General features: G+C 39.1%; 1 protein-coding gene across 1 annotated transcript; it reads right to left on the reverse strand.

The window, feature by feature from the left end:
- Window positions 1-2,284: 2,284 nt before the first annotated feature.
- gpm6ab (glycoprotein M6Ab) lies at window positions 2,285-10,370 on the reverse strand. Its single transcript, XM_053327707.1, has 6 exons — window positions 10,126-10,370; window positions 8,833-8,989; window positions 7,248-7,401; window positions 5,428-5,504; window positions 5,242-5,307; window positions 2,285-2,437 (listed from the first exon to the last, which is right to left on the reverse strand). Exons 1-6 carry the CDS (start codon window positions 10,368-10,370, stop codon window positions 2,285-2,287), a joined length of 852 nt encoding a protein of 283 aa, XP_053183682.1.
- Between the last annotated feature and the right edge of the window lie 10,001 nt (window positions 10,371-20,371).

The raw sequence follows: 20,371 nt of genomic DNA on the forward strand, positions 1-20,371 counted from the left end.
TATTATCTGTCCATGTCACCAATGACAAGCCGACTGTTACAGAAGCTATCAGTGAGTTTTGAAATCCAACTTATGACTGAGCAGTAATTTTGGTCACATTAGGGCCTGATGAAAGAAAAAAATGAAATTGAAAACAAAATTAAATTCTTCAAGATGATTGGTGTATACGCGTGTGTGTATGTGTGTTTGTGTGTGTTTGTGTGCAGAATCACTGAAAATACCGAATCATTACATGAAAATGTGAACGTGAAAAACCCCCCACCCCAAACCCTCCCCAAAAAACACACCCCTGCCCTTTTTAAATACCTGCCCGATGCTAAAATCACACATTAAATGATACTGATAAAAATGTGGCAAAAATTTCAAAAAGTGAGAAAAAACATCATTTAAACAGACCGATGAGACACGTTAAAAAGACTTTGTGCTGCTAAGATGTGCTGTTTCTGAGGACGAATCACAAGTTTGTACAAACTGGGGGGACGAGGGGAAGACAGGGGGTGGGGTTGGGGGGAGGAAGGGGCACCAAGCACTGTTTCACTAGTTGTTTTAAATGGCCTCTTTGAAATCCCCGCTGCCATCTGAAGTACTTATACACTGACATGTAATACACAGCAAAAATAGAACACTATTAAGATAATTTTGACTTATTTATGACATCAATTCATCTGCATATTTTATCAATCAATATATGTTTTCTTTGTTATTGTCACAATTAACCATTAACCTCATTAAGTGCATTCTGTTTCAAAAACCCTCAACCCCTCCACCCTGTCCCTCTTGTGGCCATCTGTGGTATGTACTGGTCAGTATTTCCAAGAACATGATGAACAACTAATGAAACTGGGCTCGAGATGAAGAGGTCAGTCGCAGAATCGAGGAGGAGGAAAAGGTGGGGGGGGGGGGGGGGAGAAAAGATGAGGGGGATTTAGCAAAGCTACCCATTTGTACCCGGGAGGCACAAATTTCCTCAGGGACCATATTTCTCTGCAATACCAGTCATCATAATGTGGCGAAACGACACGACACAGCATGACACCACCATACAACACTGCCTGCACAACACCGACCATTCAGCCACATCTATGTGTGTGTGTGTGTTTGTGTGTGTGAGTGTGTGTGTGACTTTGTGTGTGGGAATGCCTTGAGTGTGATGTGTGTACGGCATGTATTGAGGCTGTTTTGGGGGAAGACAGTGACGTTGTCCTGTTGTTGGACAGACCCCCCCCCGCCTGGTAAATGATGAGCTCAAAGACACCAAACTCATCTTAGTGTCTGCTGTGGATTGTCGGCTTTACGCTAACAGTTCTCTAGCAGCCATGCTGTGATGGCGGTCTCCATATTGTTGAGTGACGGTAAGCCAATAACACTGACACAAGTAAAAACAGCAACCTTTAGTTTAAGTGCTTTCAATCTTAAAAGGAAAAGCATAGCTGGCCCGACCGGAGGAAAACTACCAGAGGGCCACAAGCAAAAATGTGACATTTCTTTGGGTTCTTTGGGTCTTTTTGGTATTTCTTCAAGTATCTCCTATTTTCTTGTGCTGTTTGGCAACTGTTTGCAAGGTTTACATGGTTATTTTGTTGTGTTTCTTTCCTGTGATTATAGGCAAGTTGTAGTTGATTGTTCTGCATATACACACACTGCGATGCTACTTTTACAGCTAATCAACAGGGGGGGGGGGGATATGTAATGCTGCCTAGTTACATCAAATGCTTTGTATAACTTATAAGTGTAGGGGGAGGGAGAGGAGGAAAAGGGGGTAAGTTTAAATTGCTTAAATCTGATGTAGCCAGATTTCTGTTTTTGGGGACATTTTTAGGAATCAATGATGTATTTATCTCACCTACCAGTCTCACTTCCTCTGAAGCATGAGAAGAGATACCTGCTCAAGACTTATGGGAATTTCTTCTAAATTGTATCTACACAGAACAGCCAGATGCAGCTATAAAGAAAGCTAAAAGCATACTATCACTCAACATAATGGATGTTTGTTAGCGTACAACCTGAGCAAATGATCCACTGGGAACACCAGGATGATGTTGGTGTCTCTGTTTTCATCTTTTTTTCTTTTTTTGTTAATAATTCATTTCTGCCTAGTCGTGTCTTTAGTTGAGTGTTTTAGTGTATGGTTTTTTTCATTCATGTATGTACTGTTTGTTTCTGCTATCCTTAGGCTTGTGTCAGGCCATGTTTGTGTGTGAGAGTGTGTGTGAGCATGTATCATCTTGTGTGTGTCTGACAGGTAAGTGTGTGTGTGTGTCGTTTCTTGTAGGTGCGTGTGTGTTTATGTGTAGGCATTGAGGCGTTCTTTGGAGCGTGTAGAGTGGATGTCATGCAGCTCCTGCTCCTCCTTCGACTTGATGTCTTCGTACTTCTGCATCCGGCTGGCATCCTTCAAGTAGCCCCAGTTAGCAGCTAGAGCCATCAGGAAGTGGACCTGAAGGAGAAGAGGAAGTCAGGGTTTTATGTAGCAAACCAGACCAAATCTAAATGGAATGCAACGTTTCTACATTTCAAGTTTAGTCCACATGATACCTGAATCAGAGACAGACTGAGCTTGGACAAAGTGTACTAAAGTAATAGATACAAGGTGTGACTTTCATACAACATAGTGTATACATATATATGTATACAGTAGCACAATGTACAGTAAAAAATACACTCAAAAATCAAGTGTTCTCTGTGTACTAGAGAACCCCAAGAGTCCAAAAATATAATATTTTTTAAAATATCTCAATATCGCACACGGTATTAGATCCATCGATTAAATCTATAGATCCACAGATTAAATAAAACATCATACTTCAGTAGCTCATACTTTTTTAGTTATTATCTTGTAAAAACATAATCCATATCTTATGCACAGTAGATTAAAACAATCTTTGGTGCTTTGAGGACTTCATAAATATGATTTATAATATAAAAAATAATTTAGTAGTAGTATGTTAGTTGTAGTATATACAGTTAGTATGTAGTGTGTACAGTTAGTAGTATGTAGTATGCTAGTAGTAGTGTACTACTAACATATGTAGTATGTTAGTAGTAGTGTGTACAGTTAGTAGTATGTAGTGTGTTAGAGTAGTATGTACAGTTAGTAGTATGTAGTATGTTAATTAGTGGCAGTTAATAGTACAGTTAGTAGTATGTTATATGTTAGTAGTAGTAGTGTGTACAGTTAGTAGTATTTAGTATGTTAGTTAGTAACAGTTAGTAGTATGTTAGTCGTAGTATATACAGTTAATATGTAGTATGTTAGTAGTATGTAGTCAGGAGTGAGTAGCATGTTAGTAGTAGTACAGTTAGTAGTATGTAGTATGTTAATAGTAGTAGTGTGTACAGTATGTATTATGTTAGAAGTAGTATGCAGTTAATATGTAGTATGTTAGTGGTAGTATGTACAGTTGGTAGTATGTTAGTAGTATGTACAGTCAGGAGTAAGTAGCATGTTAGTTGTAGTACAGTTAGTAGTATGTAGTATGCAATAGGGGTACAGCTTAAGAACACAGATTTGTGGGTAGAATATAATGATGTAACAGGCTTGTAGCAGCTGTGTATGAGATAGAGGTTATTTTCTCTAACATTTTGAATTTTAGTGCCCACTTGACCAAGTAAAGCACATAGTTTTAATTTACTCTTGAGGTACCTTAGAGAACCAGTGTGTAGGATTTAGTGGCATCTAGCAGTGACCAAATACCCTTCCTCTTCCCTCTCCCTCCTACAAAACATGCAAAAGGTCCTATCTAGAGCCAGTGTTTGGTTTGTTCTGGGCTACCGTACAACAATGGTGGTGCTTCCTATGTAGATATACAGGCTCATTCTAAGGTAACAAAAACACAACCATTCTTATTTTCAAGGGATTATACACCAATGAAAACATTAATTATTATTATTTTCTATTGCTGCCAAATCTGTTCCACTAGATGCCACTAAATTCTGAACACTGCACCTTTAATGAATTACAATTTAGGTAATTAGACCTCTAAAACTCATATGCATACACCATTAATATCCTACAGCATAACATTTTGCTGATAAGAAATTCTTTGTCATATAAACTTGTTCATCAGGCCAATACTCTATGTTCTAAACTCACTGGAAGAATAAATAAACCTACTGTACCAAGCTGCAATGCAGAAATCTATCTGATTCATCACGTTCAGTAAATATTGTCTTGGACGTCCCACATAGGGCTGTGATTCTATGAGGGTGGAGGGTTGGAGTGTGTTTCTGGGATAGACTCCAACCCCCTGTGACTCTGAGCAGGAATAAACAGGTGCAGAAAATGGAGGGCTGTGCGTTAATATATTCAGATTTTTACACTGACAGCAGACAGGAGACAGGAGAGATAACATTCAGTAAAGTGCAGGGCCGGTTAGTAGATACCTGCTGACTGCATACAGGGAAGAGAGAAGGATATCTGACAGAAATGATCTTCTCTACACCTCACATATCTCAACAGCCTGGTGACTCACCGACTGTATTACTGCAGATACAAAAGAGTAGATTCACTTCTCTCTCTCTCTGTGTCTCTCTCTCCCTTTCTCCTCCTTCTACCATCTGCACTGATAATAAATACAACTGTGAACAAGTATTTTAAAAATGTAAATATACATAAATATGATCACAAAAAGGTATGGTCTAAATTTGATTTTGATTTTTTCAGTGTTGTTCAGTATGTGTTTTATAGCTCTGCAGAGAGCAGAAGCAATGAAGTTAAGAAGAAATGTTTAAATATTTCAGGGCAGCTGGCAACTGCGTAACTAACAGAAAACTTGTAATGCCCTCATTTGATGTTGTTAGGCAGATTATTTGGCTGCAAATATTCACATATTCATGGGATGCAAAGCAAATACTGTATGCATATCTACCAACAAAATGTGTCCTTTAAGTTTCTGTTCCATTTGTGCTACTTTCTAGAAACTCTAATATGTGTCTCTCCGTCCTTCAGCTATTAAAATGTATATTAAAATCATTAAAGATTTACATAGAAATGATACATTTCTCTGGCATGTAATTGTCTCTATAGTAGAAAAGATGTTAAAAAGTTAGATTCTGGTCTTAACACTATTCTGACCAAATGTAGTTATGTTACTATGTCTAGCCTTTGTAGTCCAGTTCATTTCGGTGTGTATTTTGTCCTGTTGTCAAGTTCACCTAAGGGTTGGAGGTTCAACCATTCAGTACCAGTTAGTACTTCAGGCTACTTCATAAAAAGACAAATATGAAAGTAATGATGCTCACCATGGCAATGACAGCAGCTCCAGCTCCTGCCAGCGCGCACACAAACAGATGGAAGGTCAAGTCCAGCTGTAACACACACAATTAAACAACTGTCATCATTTTGAATGGAAATTCAGAGTCTTTGTCTTAGATGATGATCATCATATTTTCATTTGCGTCTTATTTGAATACTTTAACAGGTTTTACCTCATTGGATTCACACATCTTGAAGAACTTCTCAGATCCTGTGCACACCTTCCTCTCCTCAGCGATGGTCACCGCTCCTGATAAATAGAAACATAATCAATTATGTGTATTTTCTGCTGGTGGCTCTTAAAATGAATACACAGTAATATGAGGGAATGCCACCACAGCACTCATACTGACCCCAAATTACCACAGTGTTGAATCCAAACTGTAATGAACCAGTGATTTTCTTTTAAGTGAGATATTGTAATTGTTCCCCATGAGAAAATGTTCATTAGATACAGACATTAGTTTGCTTTACAGGGAACCATTTTACAGTTTTAAAATGTGGACACTAGATGGCAGTGAAGAGACTCAACAAGTGCATCTTGGTGTGTCTTTTACTTTTTATGTTGCCATCCTGTAGAACAACATGGTGGAAGGTGCTGTGACTGCATCATGTAAGATGATAACAGCCGTAACACTATCTGCATTGTATGCTTGCACACATGTGTAGATTGGAACAGAGCAAAAGGCTGAATATAGAATATATAATTGATTCTTGAATTGAACCATAAACCACTGTGTTCTCTCAGTTTGAACACTCTAAGCTTTACAAAATGACTTCCTGTTTTTTTTTCCTAACCCTTATCTCCTCATCTCCAGCCTGTCCTCTGGAAGAGCAGAGATCTCTCTCTGAATGGCCTCTCCTGACATTCTTACATTTTATTTACGTGCCCTTTTTACTCAGGCTCAAGAAGCGTAGATGATGTGGTTACTATAGAGACGGACATCAGTTATCTCATGTTAAAATAACAAATGTTCTCTCGGAAACAATGCTTATTTAATCATTTAATCATTTTCACACCCATATTTTTTTCTTTTGCTCATGTTTAACCTTTAGATCACAGAGCCACCTGTTTAATCCCTGAAATACAACCAGTGACATTAACACATGTTCAGTCCCCAGGCCCTGTGCCAACATTACTACCCATAAACACAGATACAAAGGCCAAGGTTCATATTCTGTTTTGACTTCAGCTTGGAGTGATGGGGTAGAAGCATTAGACTAGGCAGCCTCATTAACCACTAATAACGTTTATTAGAGCTTAATTAGTCCAGGTCATCTTTTGAATAGATTTTAGTAGACATTCTGGGCTCTATTGTCATTTCCGCTCATGGCACACTGTGAGCCTTCTACTGGCAATTTGGCAATTTTGTTGCACACATGCAGGCTTTTCCATTGCCTATCCCAGTTTGGTATTTTGGTGATTTGCCATTTACTCTCCTGCACCCGAGCAGGAAGATACACTCAGTGTGTGTTCTGTCAGCTACTAGGCGGATATCAGGATTATTGAGACTTCTATTTTTTTTCACTGATACTATTTCAAAAGCACTCTACTGTAAGGCTGTATTCAAAAGCTGACTAATGTACGTGATAAAGCTTTTCCACTTAGATAAAAACCAAAGGGAGGAAAAAGTGATGTTTCTTTCCAAATGTTGGAGCTGGGGGTGTGAATGATGTCCTCTGACACAGATCAATATGGACAACAGTTCTCAGGTCAGAGCAGCACAATGGGTAAATGATTCTGCTAAAAGGCAGGTCAAAGTTAACCTAGCTGTGAAAGCTAAAAGATGTTTTTCTCTGTCCTCTCTCTATGTGTTTGAAAGTGGAATACTAAAGTGTTACATGTCTGTATCCTTAAAAGCAGCGGATACAAAGTACTTTTTTAAAATCAGATATTCTTTCTTACTTAACATATCCATACACACTTTGAAGAAACACACATATCTTCCATCCATCCACCAGCAACACTTTCTCATGTGATCTTAGCACGTACCGAACTGGCGCAGGTCCAGGCAGAGGTTGGCTCCCTCGACCAGGCTGGTGTTCTGACACATTGTCCAGACGTTGAAGTACATGAAGACGGGCAGGCTGGTGAATGCTGTCACTCCGAGCCACACCAGGAAGAACAGGTAGGCCAGGAACATCAGCTGTGAACACAGAGGCACAAGATCATGAGATGCACATACATTAAAACCACTCCCTGAGCTTTTGAAACATTTACATTCACCATCGTTATAGGAGGAAAAAAAGAGATTGCAGGTCATAATTTAAACATAATCTCTCAGGTGACCATGTGATACTTACTTTACATACTGCATTTAGTATATAAAGCTCATTTACTGCAAAAAGCATATTTTGAAACCTTTAATTTCCCATTATGCTTTTAACTCGGTGAATGACATTCACACTGAATGTGATTCATAAACATTAGATTGTACAGGTGTGAGTGTAATTATGTCAATTCTCCATCATTTCACACTGAGGCATAAAAACACCTTCTGTGCAACTGACTGCTCTCTCTCTCTCTCTCTCTCTCTCTCTCTCTCTCTCTCTCTCTCTCTCTCTCTCTCTCCCTCTCTTTCTCTGATCTCCTTTTGTTTTGCCTTTTAGCTTTTCTCTCACAGACCGCAGCCCTTGTGTGTGTATTTGTATGTGTGTTTATGTGTGTGTGTGTACAGTCTCCAGAGGCCTGCACTAGAAAGCCTATATACCCTCTCTCCACTGCACACAGAGAAATACAGATGTGAGGAATTTCTTGCGCAGAAGCGGACAGTGCTGCCTCTGCCTCTCCGTCTCCCTCCTCCACATGAATCAGACGTGACTAACAGCAAAGATGCCACATAGATTCACAGCCAGAAACTCCAACAGAAAACCATTTCAGGGAAGAACTGCACACAGAGATCTGTCAGACTGAGATACTGAGTTAGGCCAGTATGTGGTTTGTGTTTCCAAAGACAGTGGCAATAAGAAAATGTTTGTTGGGTTACAGCTGACAATGCCAATTCTGTCAAATGGCATCACTTCAGTACATAATACACAGAATATATACTTCAAATAATATTTAGCCACTTGTGTATAATAATTATTTACACTATCACTTGTTCCTGTACTTGTTCAATGTATAATATCCATGTTGAACTGACACAAGCGAAAGAGCTGAGAAGTGCTCAGTAAAAATGGAAATCTGAGCATTTTCATCTCCATGGCAACTATGAAAAATCCATCTGCTGATGATAGAAAACAGCTACTAAATGGACCTTGAGGTAAAATAGTTTCTTATGCTTGTTAGTATATCACATGCATATCTGTTAGTCATCAGATTCATATAAAAAGACAGCTCATTCACTCGTAACCACCCTGATGGAGCAGAGTTGGTCCAATTATGTAACATATACTTTACTAGCGAGGACATTTTGCTCACACATTGTTCAATTGCATCATTCAATTAGTGTTTTCTTTGTCTAAGGAGGGAGGTTTTATAAGGATAGAAGCATATCTACATGATGAGTTAACTGCCGACTAATCAGTAACATCAACAGTGTATCACGTTCAATGTACTGGTTCCAAACATCTCTTACGAATGCAGTCAGGCAGCGTCCACAGGCAGTGATCTTGAACTCTCCATAGAGATCCCTGATAGCTCCGGTGGTGAAAAAGCCCTCCACCAGCAACAGCACTCCAAATACAAAGAATCCAGCTGCAAGGCCATAGATGATGTACTTCAGGATGTCAATACTGTGGAGACACACACACACACACACACACACACACACACACACACACACACACACACACACATTCATAGCGTCAATGGTTAATTACTATTTATTTTCATGCTTCCTGAAATGTTGTTTGTAGATTTAATATTGATCTACAGCTAAATCATCATGTGTACGTGCCAAAATATTAATCAGAGGTAATGAGTTGAGCTTTTGAGTGTGAGTGTGGATCTGAGACTGGAGGGTTTGTTTGGGGCAATGGGATGGGCCTGCACCCCTGTAGATTAGTGGACATTTTTCATTTATTCACATGCATTGATGCCTATCTGATGTATGAACCAAGAGAGCGAGAAAAAAATCACCATTGGAGAAAAAAAAGATCCACCACTTAAGTTATTTTTTCATTATTAAGCTTTTTTTCCCTTCCTCAAAATTAGGTCATAGTTCCTGGTAATCATGAGTTCATTATAGTGGTGGATTTTGTGGAGTTTTTAAAAGTAGAAGGAATGTAAAAGTGTCTGACTTGCAAAAAAAGAAAAACTGAATTGGGTCAGTTTCATGGCGCTTTAAATGAACTGAATCATTTTAATTATACTTTCCTGTTCTGACCTATTTTTTGGGGGCGGGGGTGATTTTGGGGGTTATTGGAGGTAGCAAGGTCAGGTAGCTACTGCAGATGGTGATGATGTAATGTTTGTAAAGTCTGGTGTCTGGCAGACAGTCGTCACAGTGTGGACTTGTGAGTTATTATTGCTGGCGGTCACTTTTTTCCCAACTAATGAGAAAGTTATGGCATTTTCAAAATAAAAGAAAATGAACTCAGTGACCAGAAGAATAGAAACCACATCAAAAAAACACATTTGGTCTTGATAGTTGCCAAACTGAGAGTATGCTTATGTGTGTGGTGGTGGGGCCCAATGTGATATATTTTCATGGGGCCCAAAATTCCTGGCCGTGCCCCTGCTTATAGTAAAGTAAAAACAAAAAACAGTGCTGCCCAGGTGGTTAGAAATCAACTTGGACACTTATGGAATATGACATTATTATCATATCATTACATTATTAGATCATTATATAGAGATAGTATCCCTCGGTAGCCTGGGTGCACAATCTATTGTGCAATAATGAAAGTAAAAATAAACAGTAACTCACATGATGAAAACATCCAGCGTGTCTCCGGGGGCTCTGATGACTTCAAAGTAATTCTGGAGGATGGTGACGGTGCCGCTCAGAGCCTCGTGGCCACACCCGCAGAACAGAGCCACGCCCATGTACAGGAGGATGGTGGCAATGAGCGAGGCCCAGGGCAGGCTGCCCACGCACCGCTCACAGCACTCCTTACAACCTGAACACAGAGAAAGACACAAATGTAATGCTAGCAGTGGTATCAGTAACATATAGACGTTTAGTATACTTCAATTTAAAGACAGTATAAAGTGAATTCAGACATTTTCTTCTAAACACATTAAATAGGTCATAAATGTATTTCTAAAAGGTGTAAAAAGCATTTCAACCATTTAGATTTGAATTGTGGAGCTAGGCTTCACAAACTGTGTTTCAACATTTCTGTGTTCAGGATTTAGTGGGCGGGTCTGAATCACCGCTGCGTTACCATAAACCCGCCCCTGCTGCTGTAGAGGTATAAATACATTCAGCACACACTACTACTACTACAGTCTAGAGGTGGTGACTTTGATTGACAGGTGACACTTGGTAGGGGGCGGGGTTTCAGTGAACTCGGCGGGCACTCCCACAGCGTTTGGGAGCAGAGAAAGAGGCTGAGTTTTACACAACTTTGAAGCCTAATTTCATATATTTGGCGATTTTTTTTAATCATTCAAATTTGGCAGGGTGGTTAACAACACACTTTTCTGTGGTATGTCAAACTCAGAACACATATTTATTCTTACTTTACACAGACTTTAATAGAATCTGAATGAAAACATGTTTGTAGTAAAATAGAAACACCTCAGAGGAACAACGCCAGCACCAACACCCATACTTTTACTTTGAAAGAATTACTGCTCCATTGACAGTGTTAAAATGGAAAAGTGTGCTGAAGCATTTTCTAACTGCATCCCGAAGTGTATTCATTAATTATGAGTCTATTAATGAAAAGTTGATTAGCTGCTTTTATCTCCTCTGTTGAACATTAACAACTTAAATGTAATTACATACAGTACAATACAAACACTGAAGCACTGCTCATACACTGATAGTGCTGAATCATGGCTGAAAGCCCAGAATAATGCTCTCAAATACATTTATTTGCATTGGAGGGGATTATTTTGACAGTGTGTAACCACAGAGAAGAGAATCATCTCACATTAAAGGAACAATCCACAGCTACAGACCAACATTATCATTTATTTGGTGTCATGTTTCTGTCCACCTGCTGAATGTAAGTCCAATATTTTGAGTTCTGTTTTTACTCTCTACCAGCTCCTGAGGGAAATATCTGTCTCTTTAGCTGCTAAATGCTCCACTACAGTATGTTCAAAGCTGGCCACTGACTGTGTCTGTGTACTGTTTAGTGCTGAGTAGGTAGTGTACAGTGGCTTTTTACAGCTTATTCTCTGAAAACAGCTGCCTGCTGCGATCAAAACCGACACTATGAGAGCACTGAGAGTGACTCAAAACAGCTGGCTGGCTAAACAATGAGCTGAAACTCACTTTAAAGCCCTGTAAAGACCAGACAAGCTCATAATTCTGTCCATAGTTCATCACTACAAGAGATACTTCTGATATTACATGATCATTTGATACGTTGTTATAAAACTATTGAATATGACATCTTTACAGCTTATGAAACTGATAACCAGGTTCTGTTACAAAGTGAAGTCAATTTCTGTAACTCCCAAAGCTGTTTAGATTACACTGATCCTGCACTTCACTTCATTTAAGTGCCACACAAAAAATAGAAAAAAAGAAATCCAACATTCTTTTTTGTGGACCCAGCATCAAATTTCTGCTTTTAATCCATTTTGAGAGAATATATTAGAGGATTATGGGAAAAATGTCTAAGTGGTGTAACCATAAAAACTTTGTACCAAATAATTCAACTTGCTTAAAAACAGTAAATAGTCAATAAAACACCATATCAACTAGTTTGGCATGATCTTACATTATAACTTTTATATTAAATAAAGGTAATGGAATACAATTGTTCTAGATATTACATTTAATCCGTGGAATCATGGAGATCAGGAAACATTTACATTTTTAAAATGAAGTCATTATTAGTATAAGTCCACTTAAATACACTGTAGGTAATAACATATTGAATATGTATCATTCTTTTGTGGTTACACCATTTGACATTTTCAGGAGCATTCAGTCTTACTGGTAGAAATGTCATTTCAAATGACATAAAACCAACAAAAATACTAAATGTACATTTTAACAAACCAGATGCTGCTTTTAAAACTAGTTTTGTAAATGATATACCAAAACATGACCACATAAAATCAAAACCTATCAGCATAAATAGGAAAATATGTCTCATTTAGGTGAACCTATCCTTTAATCAGTAGAAACTTTACTTTACTTTACCCCCCCAACAATTATATTCCAAACAGGACTTTAAATCACTCCACACTCTCTCTCCATAGGGGTGAATGTTTGCTTTACTGCATCATGATACAATGAATCACATCCCACTGTACCACACAGGTTGGATTGTACTGTGACAGGGTGAAACCATATGGACCTGCTGCCTTCTTGGAAATAAATCTTAATGGATGGGATTATTCATCACTGATGAAGATGCAAAATGTCAGTGTGTGTCTACCTGCAGATAGAAGGAAATGAGCTCATAGCTAAATCTGGCACAATACATGTCTGAAGATCCTTTAAAAATTAATGTAATCAACTAAACTTACTCTTTGTCTTTTCAGGCATTCTGCTGTGTGTTTGGCATTACTGAGACCTGCCACATTACATAATTATGCAGCGACTGCCAAAGATGCACCAGCCATCCAAAGCCTTCAGAACTGTCATTTGCTGTAGTCGCAACCAGACATATTTCAACGACCACATGTCGATATATTTCAGTGTATTCTCACAGAAGACATGGTTTGTTTTTTTTCCTGCTGACAAACTGTTCCACACTTTAACAAACATGAACTTGTTGTCGGCAGTACAATAAGAAGAAAGCAAACAAATGTGTTTGAACAGAAGCAGCGAATAATTAGATTGACTGTGGATTGTTGTGCAGTGTGTTATTATGTGGCTCTGTGTAACATGTGTTTGCAGGAGAGAATGAAAGTACATGGTGAGGGACAGGCTTAGGGTCACTGTCTGTTGTATTCTATTAAAAATCCACAGTTAATAAATGTTACAGTCTCTGTGTTAAATCTAAACTCATCTAAAGAGTCTTAATTTTTGAGGTTCTTTTTCCCATGAAGAAGAAGTCTTTGTTTTCATTTTGAGACATCTTTGCTTGATTGACAGGTGTCTCAGCCTATGTCAGCCAGTTGTGATGTCTGCTGTTTGCTCACCCCACCTCAGCTCCACCCACCCAGCTATAGGCTATGGACTATTACTGGATATCAGCTGCTTTCAATTCAGAAAGCTCGCTTTAAGAAAAAAAAAGAATCTATATCAGACAAATCTTAACACACACACACACACACACACACGCACGCACGCACACGCACACAGTCTTGTTTCCATCACTTAAGAGGACAATACACTGACTTAATTCATTCATTTCCTGGAGGCTCATCCTAACTCTAACCATAACACAACCCTAAACTAACCTTAACTTAACTAAACCATGTCTACACCCTAAAATGAATGATTTTCGTTACGGGGACATGCATTTTGTCTGCATAGGGTAGACGAGTCCCCACAACATGAGAAATACCTGGTCTACACACACACACATACACACACACACACACACACACACACACATACATACATACACAGTGCTGCCTCCCTTACCTCCCTGTTGCATAGGGTTTGTTTGTGTGTGCGGTGTGTGCATGCGTGCGTGCGTGCGTGCATGTGTGTGAGTCATCATGCTGCTCAGGTTTAATTGACCAGCCTTGTTGCCATGCCAACAGGGGTGTGGCAGGAGCCCGCTGACCCACTTTGCCTGTAGCGTTGTCATGGCAACAGCGCAGCTCTGCAAGCACTACAGTCACACTAATGCACATTTTCACACACACACACACACACACACACACACACACACACACACACACACACACACACAACACACAGCCTCCATTTGCATAGACAGAGGGTGTGTTCTCATTTAGCTTACTGTCTTTAGTTTGTGGGAAATGATCAATGAATGATGTGAGTGTGTTTCTCAACAAAATAAGAGAGGCAGTAACGGAGGAACAAAAATGGCTGCCGTGCCCAGTAGGAAGGTACCATTTTACACTGACTGACTCCATTTAATAAATCATCTTCACATGAGCTACATGCTAATTTTGGCTCTTTGTACACACCTACGAATCAAATCGGCTCCATCTGGTCGCCACTTTTATACATAAAGAATGAGATTTAGGGCACATTAGTGAGACAGTTGTTAGGCAGATGGAAGAGTGCAGAGGAGGAGTGTGATACTGACATATAAATGTGTTATGAGTGTGTGTGAAGGTGTTTCTGTGAGGTTGGGTGCAGCCAGTTTTGATCCTTTCTGTCTAAATATTTTCATATGTGCAAATATCTGTATGTGTATGACTGTGCAATTGTGTGCATGTGTGTGTGTGTGTGTGTGTGTGTGTGTGTGTGTGTGTGTGTGTGTGTGTGTGAGTGTTTTTCAGTGTTTGTCCTGAATTTCAGCCATGTTATAATCCTCGTCATATTTCCATATTTGGGCTCTAAAGGCAGGAAAGACCCAGTGACCTGGTAAAAAGTGGGGCAGGCTGAGCACACATGGCTGTGTACTGAGTGTGTATACGTGAGGGTGTTTTCTTTGTTTGGGAGGAGGTAAATGCTTTCTGATATGATATAACTGCAAGCATCAATTGACTCTATCATCACATATAATTACTGTAATATATCTACAGGATTGATAAGAGTTCTGATCATCACCATTGCTATCCTCATTTTGATTTTTATACAGTAATTTTTATGAAATCAAACCCCACATTTGAACTTTTTTTTTTGCAATTGCAATTCAATATATTTCTGATCAGTAATTATCTATCTATCTATATGTAGTAGTTTATATTGGCAGTGGTGGAGTTCAGTGCTCCTACAATGGATTCAGACGGTTTGCCGACAGTAAGCATGAAAAACAATCCAAGCAATACATCACAATTATATATAGTAATAATAATAATAATAATACTAATAACGCCTAAAAAATGCCTAAAAGGATCATACTTTTTAAAAAAGTACAAAAAAGAAAGAAAAGAAGAAAAAGAAACATTAATTTAATATAAGATGTAAAATAACAGTAAAACTAGTACATAGTAATAGTAGCTGAACAATAGATTAAATATCATTGTTAACAGCATATTTGTTAACTCTTCTACCTGTAACTGTATAATCCTCCTGAAAGGATTTGCTGTCGTATTAAACTGCATATGATGTTACCATGGTAACCAGAGGTATCATCAAAATGAACCAGAACTTGAAATCTTGAAGGTAATCTTTATATACAGTCAGTGATAAGAAACACCACCAGAACAACATTTTTGATCCAACTCAGACAACAGACGTAAGAACTTTGTGTGTTGTTGTGTGACTGTACACACACACACACACACACACACACACACACACACACACACACATTCATCTTATGAACTCAAACATACCTAAACATTGAGCCTTTGTGCTCATTAGGAAACAATTTGGACAGCACTGTCTAGCCTGATTGCCAGACAGACAACATAGCTGCTGCTGCTGCTGCTGCTGTGTGTGTGTGTGTGTGTGTGTGTGTGTGTGTGTGCATATCTGTGTCTTGGCTCTGAGAGCGGATTAGTAATGTCTCTCTTTTTCTCTCTCTCTCTCTCACACACACACACACTGGCCTGAAGATGCACTCCGGAGTCAAACCCCTGTTGTAATGGGAAATGACAAGTTCAGTCCCACTGCACCATTTAAAGTGAGATACAGTTGAGCTAGCTGAGGACTATAACCCAGATAAATACACTACATGTCCACTGAAATCATCAAACTGACGTCATCTGCAGGTGAATCTTGTGTCTATGTTGTTTTTCATCAAGCTAGACGTAGCTTTGCAGGTTCCCTTTTTCATTGGATTATGTGGATATCTTCAGTGTAACTCACAGAAACACACACACACACACACACACACACACACACACACAGAGTTAAGGGTAGTAGCCTGTGCTGGCGAAGCCTCCTGAAACGATTCCCAGAGCTGCCAATCAAATAGTCTGCTCATCCATAAATCCCTCCTCGCCTCTCTCTATCCCTCTGTCCATCACTCACTCACAGATCAGCTGAGAGATTCCTCAGCAGCACAGAACCAAGGAAGGAAGGAAGGAGTCGATAATTCCTGGAGATCCACTCCTTTGCCAAGAGTTTAACGAGAATATTGAACATTGCGGCCTTGCCATTTCTCTTAAGTGTTTGATGGAAATGTATGAAACCACACAACAGAGCCTCATTATAATCTGTACACCAGCAGCCTCTGATGGGGACATGAACGCTTGATCTAGCCGTCACTTCCTGTACTGGATGATCCTCAGCTGGAGATGAGTGTAGAATTGCTGACTGGACGAATAAACGGTTCATCATTGAGAAATTGTTTAACTGGCTGTGAAATCACAATCGGGTCAATAACTCAGCAATCGATACCCATGAAAAATGTATCGATTACAAAAAGGCTTTTATTTTGTAAAGTAGGCACTGCTGCATTTTCATAGCGCAACTTTATGGCAATAAACAGATCTTTGTGATGTAAGAATCCTGGAAACACACACACACACACACACACACACACACACACACATGCACAGTAACACAAGGCATCCTCTGTTTTCCACCAGTCTGTCAGTGAAGAGATTAGTTGTCATCTGGCCACAATCCCTAACCCACAGCCCCCACACCGCCTGAGCATCAACAACAAAAACCAAGCAAAAATCAAGCGTAATTTAGTCTTGTTAATGTACAGTAAATATGGAGCAGCTGAGCTATTTTCAGGAAGCCTGTCTGCTACAGCATTACAGATTTGTGCCAATAAATCAAAGAGTCCATCTGGAAAGAGTGTATGAGCTGCAATAAGAGAGGAGGTAGAATCAAATTTCAGTGATGGATGGCTTTTAGACAGGCAGACAGTATTGATTGATTGATTGATTGATTAATTGATTGAGGGTCGTGTGAAAGGGTTAGAGTTACTATTAGACTGGTCATACTCACATTGTACCAAAATGCTTTTTATACACAGTTTAAGGTTAAATTCTAAGATGTTAAAACAATGGATTTTTCGAGAAGCTTTTTCTGTCTATCCTAACTCTATGATGTCAGACAGAAGCTATCATTAGAAAGACAAAAAAGGCTGGACACTGAATGTTGCTCCTTTCATCACCCTTCACATTGTAAGCTTGCTGTTAGCGCTCTGTTAACATTACATTAGCTACCTACAAGCACTTCATCCCAGCCAGTGCTATTTTGCTAGGGAATAACTCTATAGGGACACACATTTTAAGTGATTTTCTATGTCAAACATTAAATGTATGTTTTGTCACTGATGACAAGCACTTGGTGGATCTGCTTACTGAGAGGTAAGAGCGGGAAAACATCTCTAATACCTTCACAATGGTGAAGAAGAGAAGTACGCAGAATTGTACATGAATGTATTTAACTGCATAAGATTCCTCTAAAATCCCTTTGCAATGTACAAAAAACATGTAAGCCTAAAAATACAAACACAAACACACACTGTAGCTCTATATTTTTGCTTTAAATCTTCTATTCTGTATTGACATTCTTTCAGTTTCATGCTTATAAAGACACAATAGAAAAGCCTCTGAAATACCATTTTTAGCCCATCACACAACACTGAAACCTCCCACTGGAAGTCAGATTAAAACCAAATATAATATACACCAAGCCATTATACAACTCATTTGTAAAATATCATAACAATTAACCCTTCACATACTGAATCATTCTCTGCACCAATTCACATTCATAAATTCACCATCAGTCAATACATGTGTGATTAATCTGATGGAAAAGAAGATTTTATTCTCCAACATTTGATAGAATATGATGAATACATAATGCTGATATTTTTGCTGACATTTATAGATATAAAATGTGTATGCTGCACAAAAATAATAAATGATGCATTTTATTTCCATGTTTGTATACTGTGGGTCACTAAGGAAAAAAGGAAATGTGCACAGGGTTTTTACAGCTCTCAAATGTAACACATTGGTTAAATTTGACCCTGAACAGTATGTAAGGCTTAAAAGGAAAATGCACAGCTACACTGGACATATTCCTCTAATGTAAAGGTGTAAAAAAGAAAAATTTGAACCACTCCCTCCTGAAGATGAAGAGCGGGGAGAGACAGACTGTGTAGTGATGATGTCATCTGCAGACTGAATGCTGGAGCCGCTCCACAGACGGTGAAAACTGGAAGCGCTGCCAGGACTCTATGACAACCAACCGCGGTGACTTTACAGCAATATGTGATTCACACAGCTGCTGGCTCGCTGTGAAATATGTCAAACACGAATTCAACAAACTCATTCGCTCGGTGTCAAAGTGTCAAATGTCGCCCAATGACTTGATGCTTTGATTTCTGGCGTTGTGAGACATCTGTATCAGCACCATCTACACCTTTATCACACCTATATTGTTGTATTCTTGCACGTGATATTGGTGTGATTATGCAGTGTAGGTTTCTCTGAGTCTACCTCTACCTAAATGAGTCTACCTCTAAAAAGAAAGCAGCCACAGATCCATTTCCAGAGAACTCTCTTGTGTGGCTGCTGACCGTGAGATCAGTACGATCAAAAAACCTGCACGCTCAGCAAAATTCTTGGCCATCTGCTCATTAGATGATGAAATGTCTTGCCCTTTAGGGTGAGTGTGAGGGTGGTGTTTGAGGAACCCCTCATGGCTTTAACCAATATGGAAACGGTTCATAATGTGGGAAGCATGGATGTGTTCATTTCACCACAATCTGTCCATTCAATTTGAATATTTCATCATCATCATCATCATCATCAGCAGCAGCAGCAGCAGCAGCAGCAGCTTTATTGTCAGACTCAGACATATAAAATACATATAAAAATAAAAGCATTGCACTAGTTATTAAAGACATTCATAGCAGTGTTTCCATATAGGTGACTGGTAACGTATGGAACTATAGCTTGGATCTGACAACAGCCTAACAATGTTGTTCTGAGAAACATTCACAAAATATTGAGGATTGTTACATTTTGCCGGAGCGTTTCTATTTTAACGGCCGCAGCTTCTTCAAGTATTACGGTAAAAGTGGCGCAGCCCTCAGAAACTCAGTATGAACAGACCATTGTGCGTAGTGAAACTTGATGTCACGTGGCGCTAATCAGCCAATCAAATCCATGCATTCGGACACGCAGAAAGACTGGACTGTCAGTGAGATACACACGGAGAAAAGAGGAGAGACAATGAGGAGGCAGATAAGACCTAAAACTAAGCACTTCATTTAAGAAGCTCGATCAAAAGCTGTCTGTAATACACTTTATTTTGAAATGCCATCTTTATTTGATATAAGAAAATAGCTTTAAAAAAATCTTATTCTTCTTTATTCTTACTTTATTTTGATATTTCTTTCACTCCCACATATTTCTTGACTCATCACTTGCACTACAGCATCTGACTTTCTTGAGTAAAATCCTCATACAGCCATTATAAAAAAAACTTATTTATCAGAAATGTAATGGCAATTTTCCAATACACAATCAATATCTGGGCCAGAGTTGATAAAACAGAACAAGCCCTAGCAGAGCAGTAGTATGTTTGGTTGACCTCTTCCACCCACTGCTGCTCAGAATACAGCACATTTATTTATCCAGCTGCTCACATGTGGAGCATTCACAGGCAGCAGAATGGAGCTACTTCTAACTTAGTTATAAAGTAATTAAATTCCCTTCAGAGTAAAAAAAAACAGAATGGGAGAATCCTCTGTTTACTTTCTCCTCTGATTTTTTTTTATCTCTCTCCAGTATCAGCTTCTCTCTCTCCTCCCCCTGCATTCTCTCTCTCTCTCTCTCTCTCTCTCTCTCTCTCTCTCTCTCTCTCTCTCTCTCTCTCTCTCTCTCTCTCGCTCACTGTGCGCCCGGCTAAGTCAATTTGCATTGACTTCTTCCTTTCTCCATTAAGCTCCTTTCTATTAGTGGCCATCATAATGAAATGGATATGAAGCAAACACACAAGCTCCATTTTCAGTTGAGTGACTCTGGGCTGT

Source organism: Scomber japonicus, chromosome 2, assembly GCF_027409825.1.
Source record: "Scomber japonicus isolate fScoJap1 chromosome 2, fScoJap1.pri, whole genome shotgun sequence".
In the NCBI taxonomy this organism is placed as follows: Eukaryota; Metazoa; Chordata; class Actinopteri; order Scombriformes; family Scombridae; genus Scomber; species Scomber japonicus.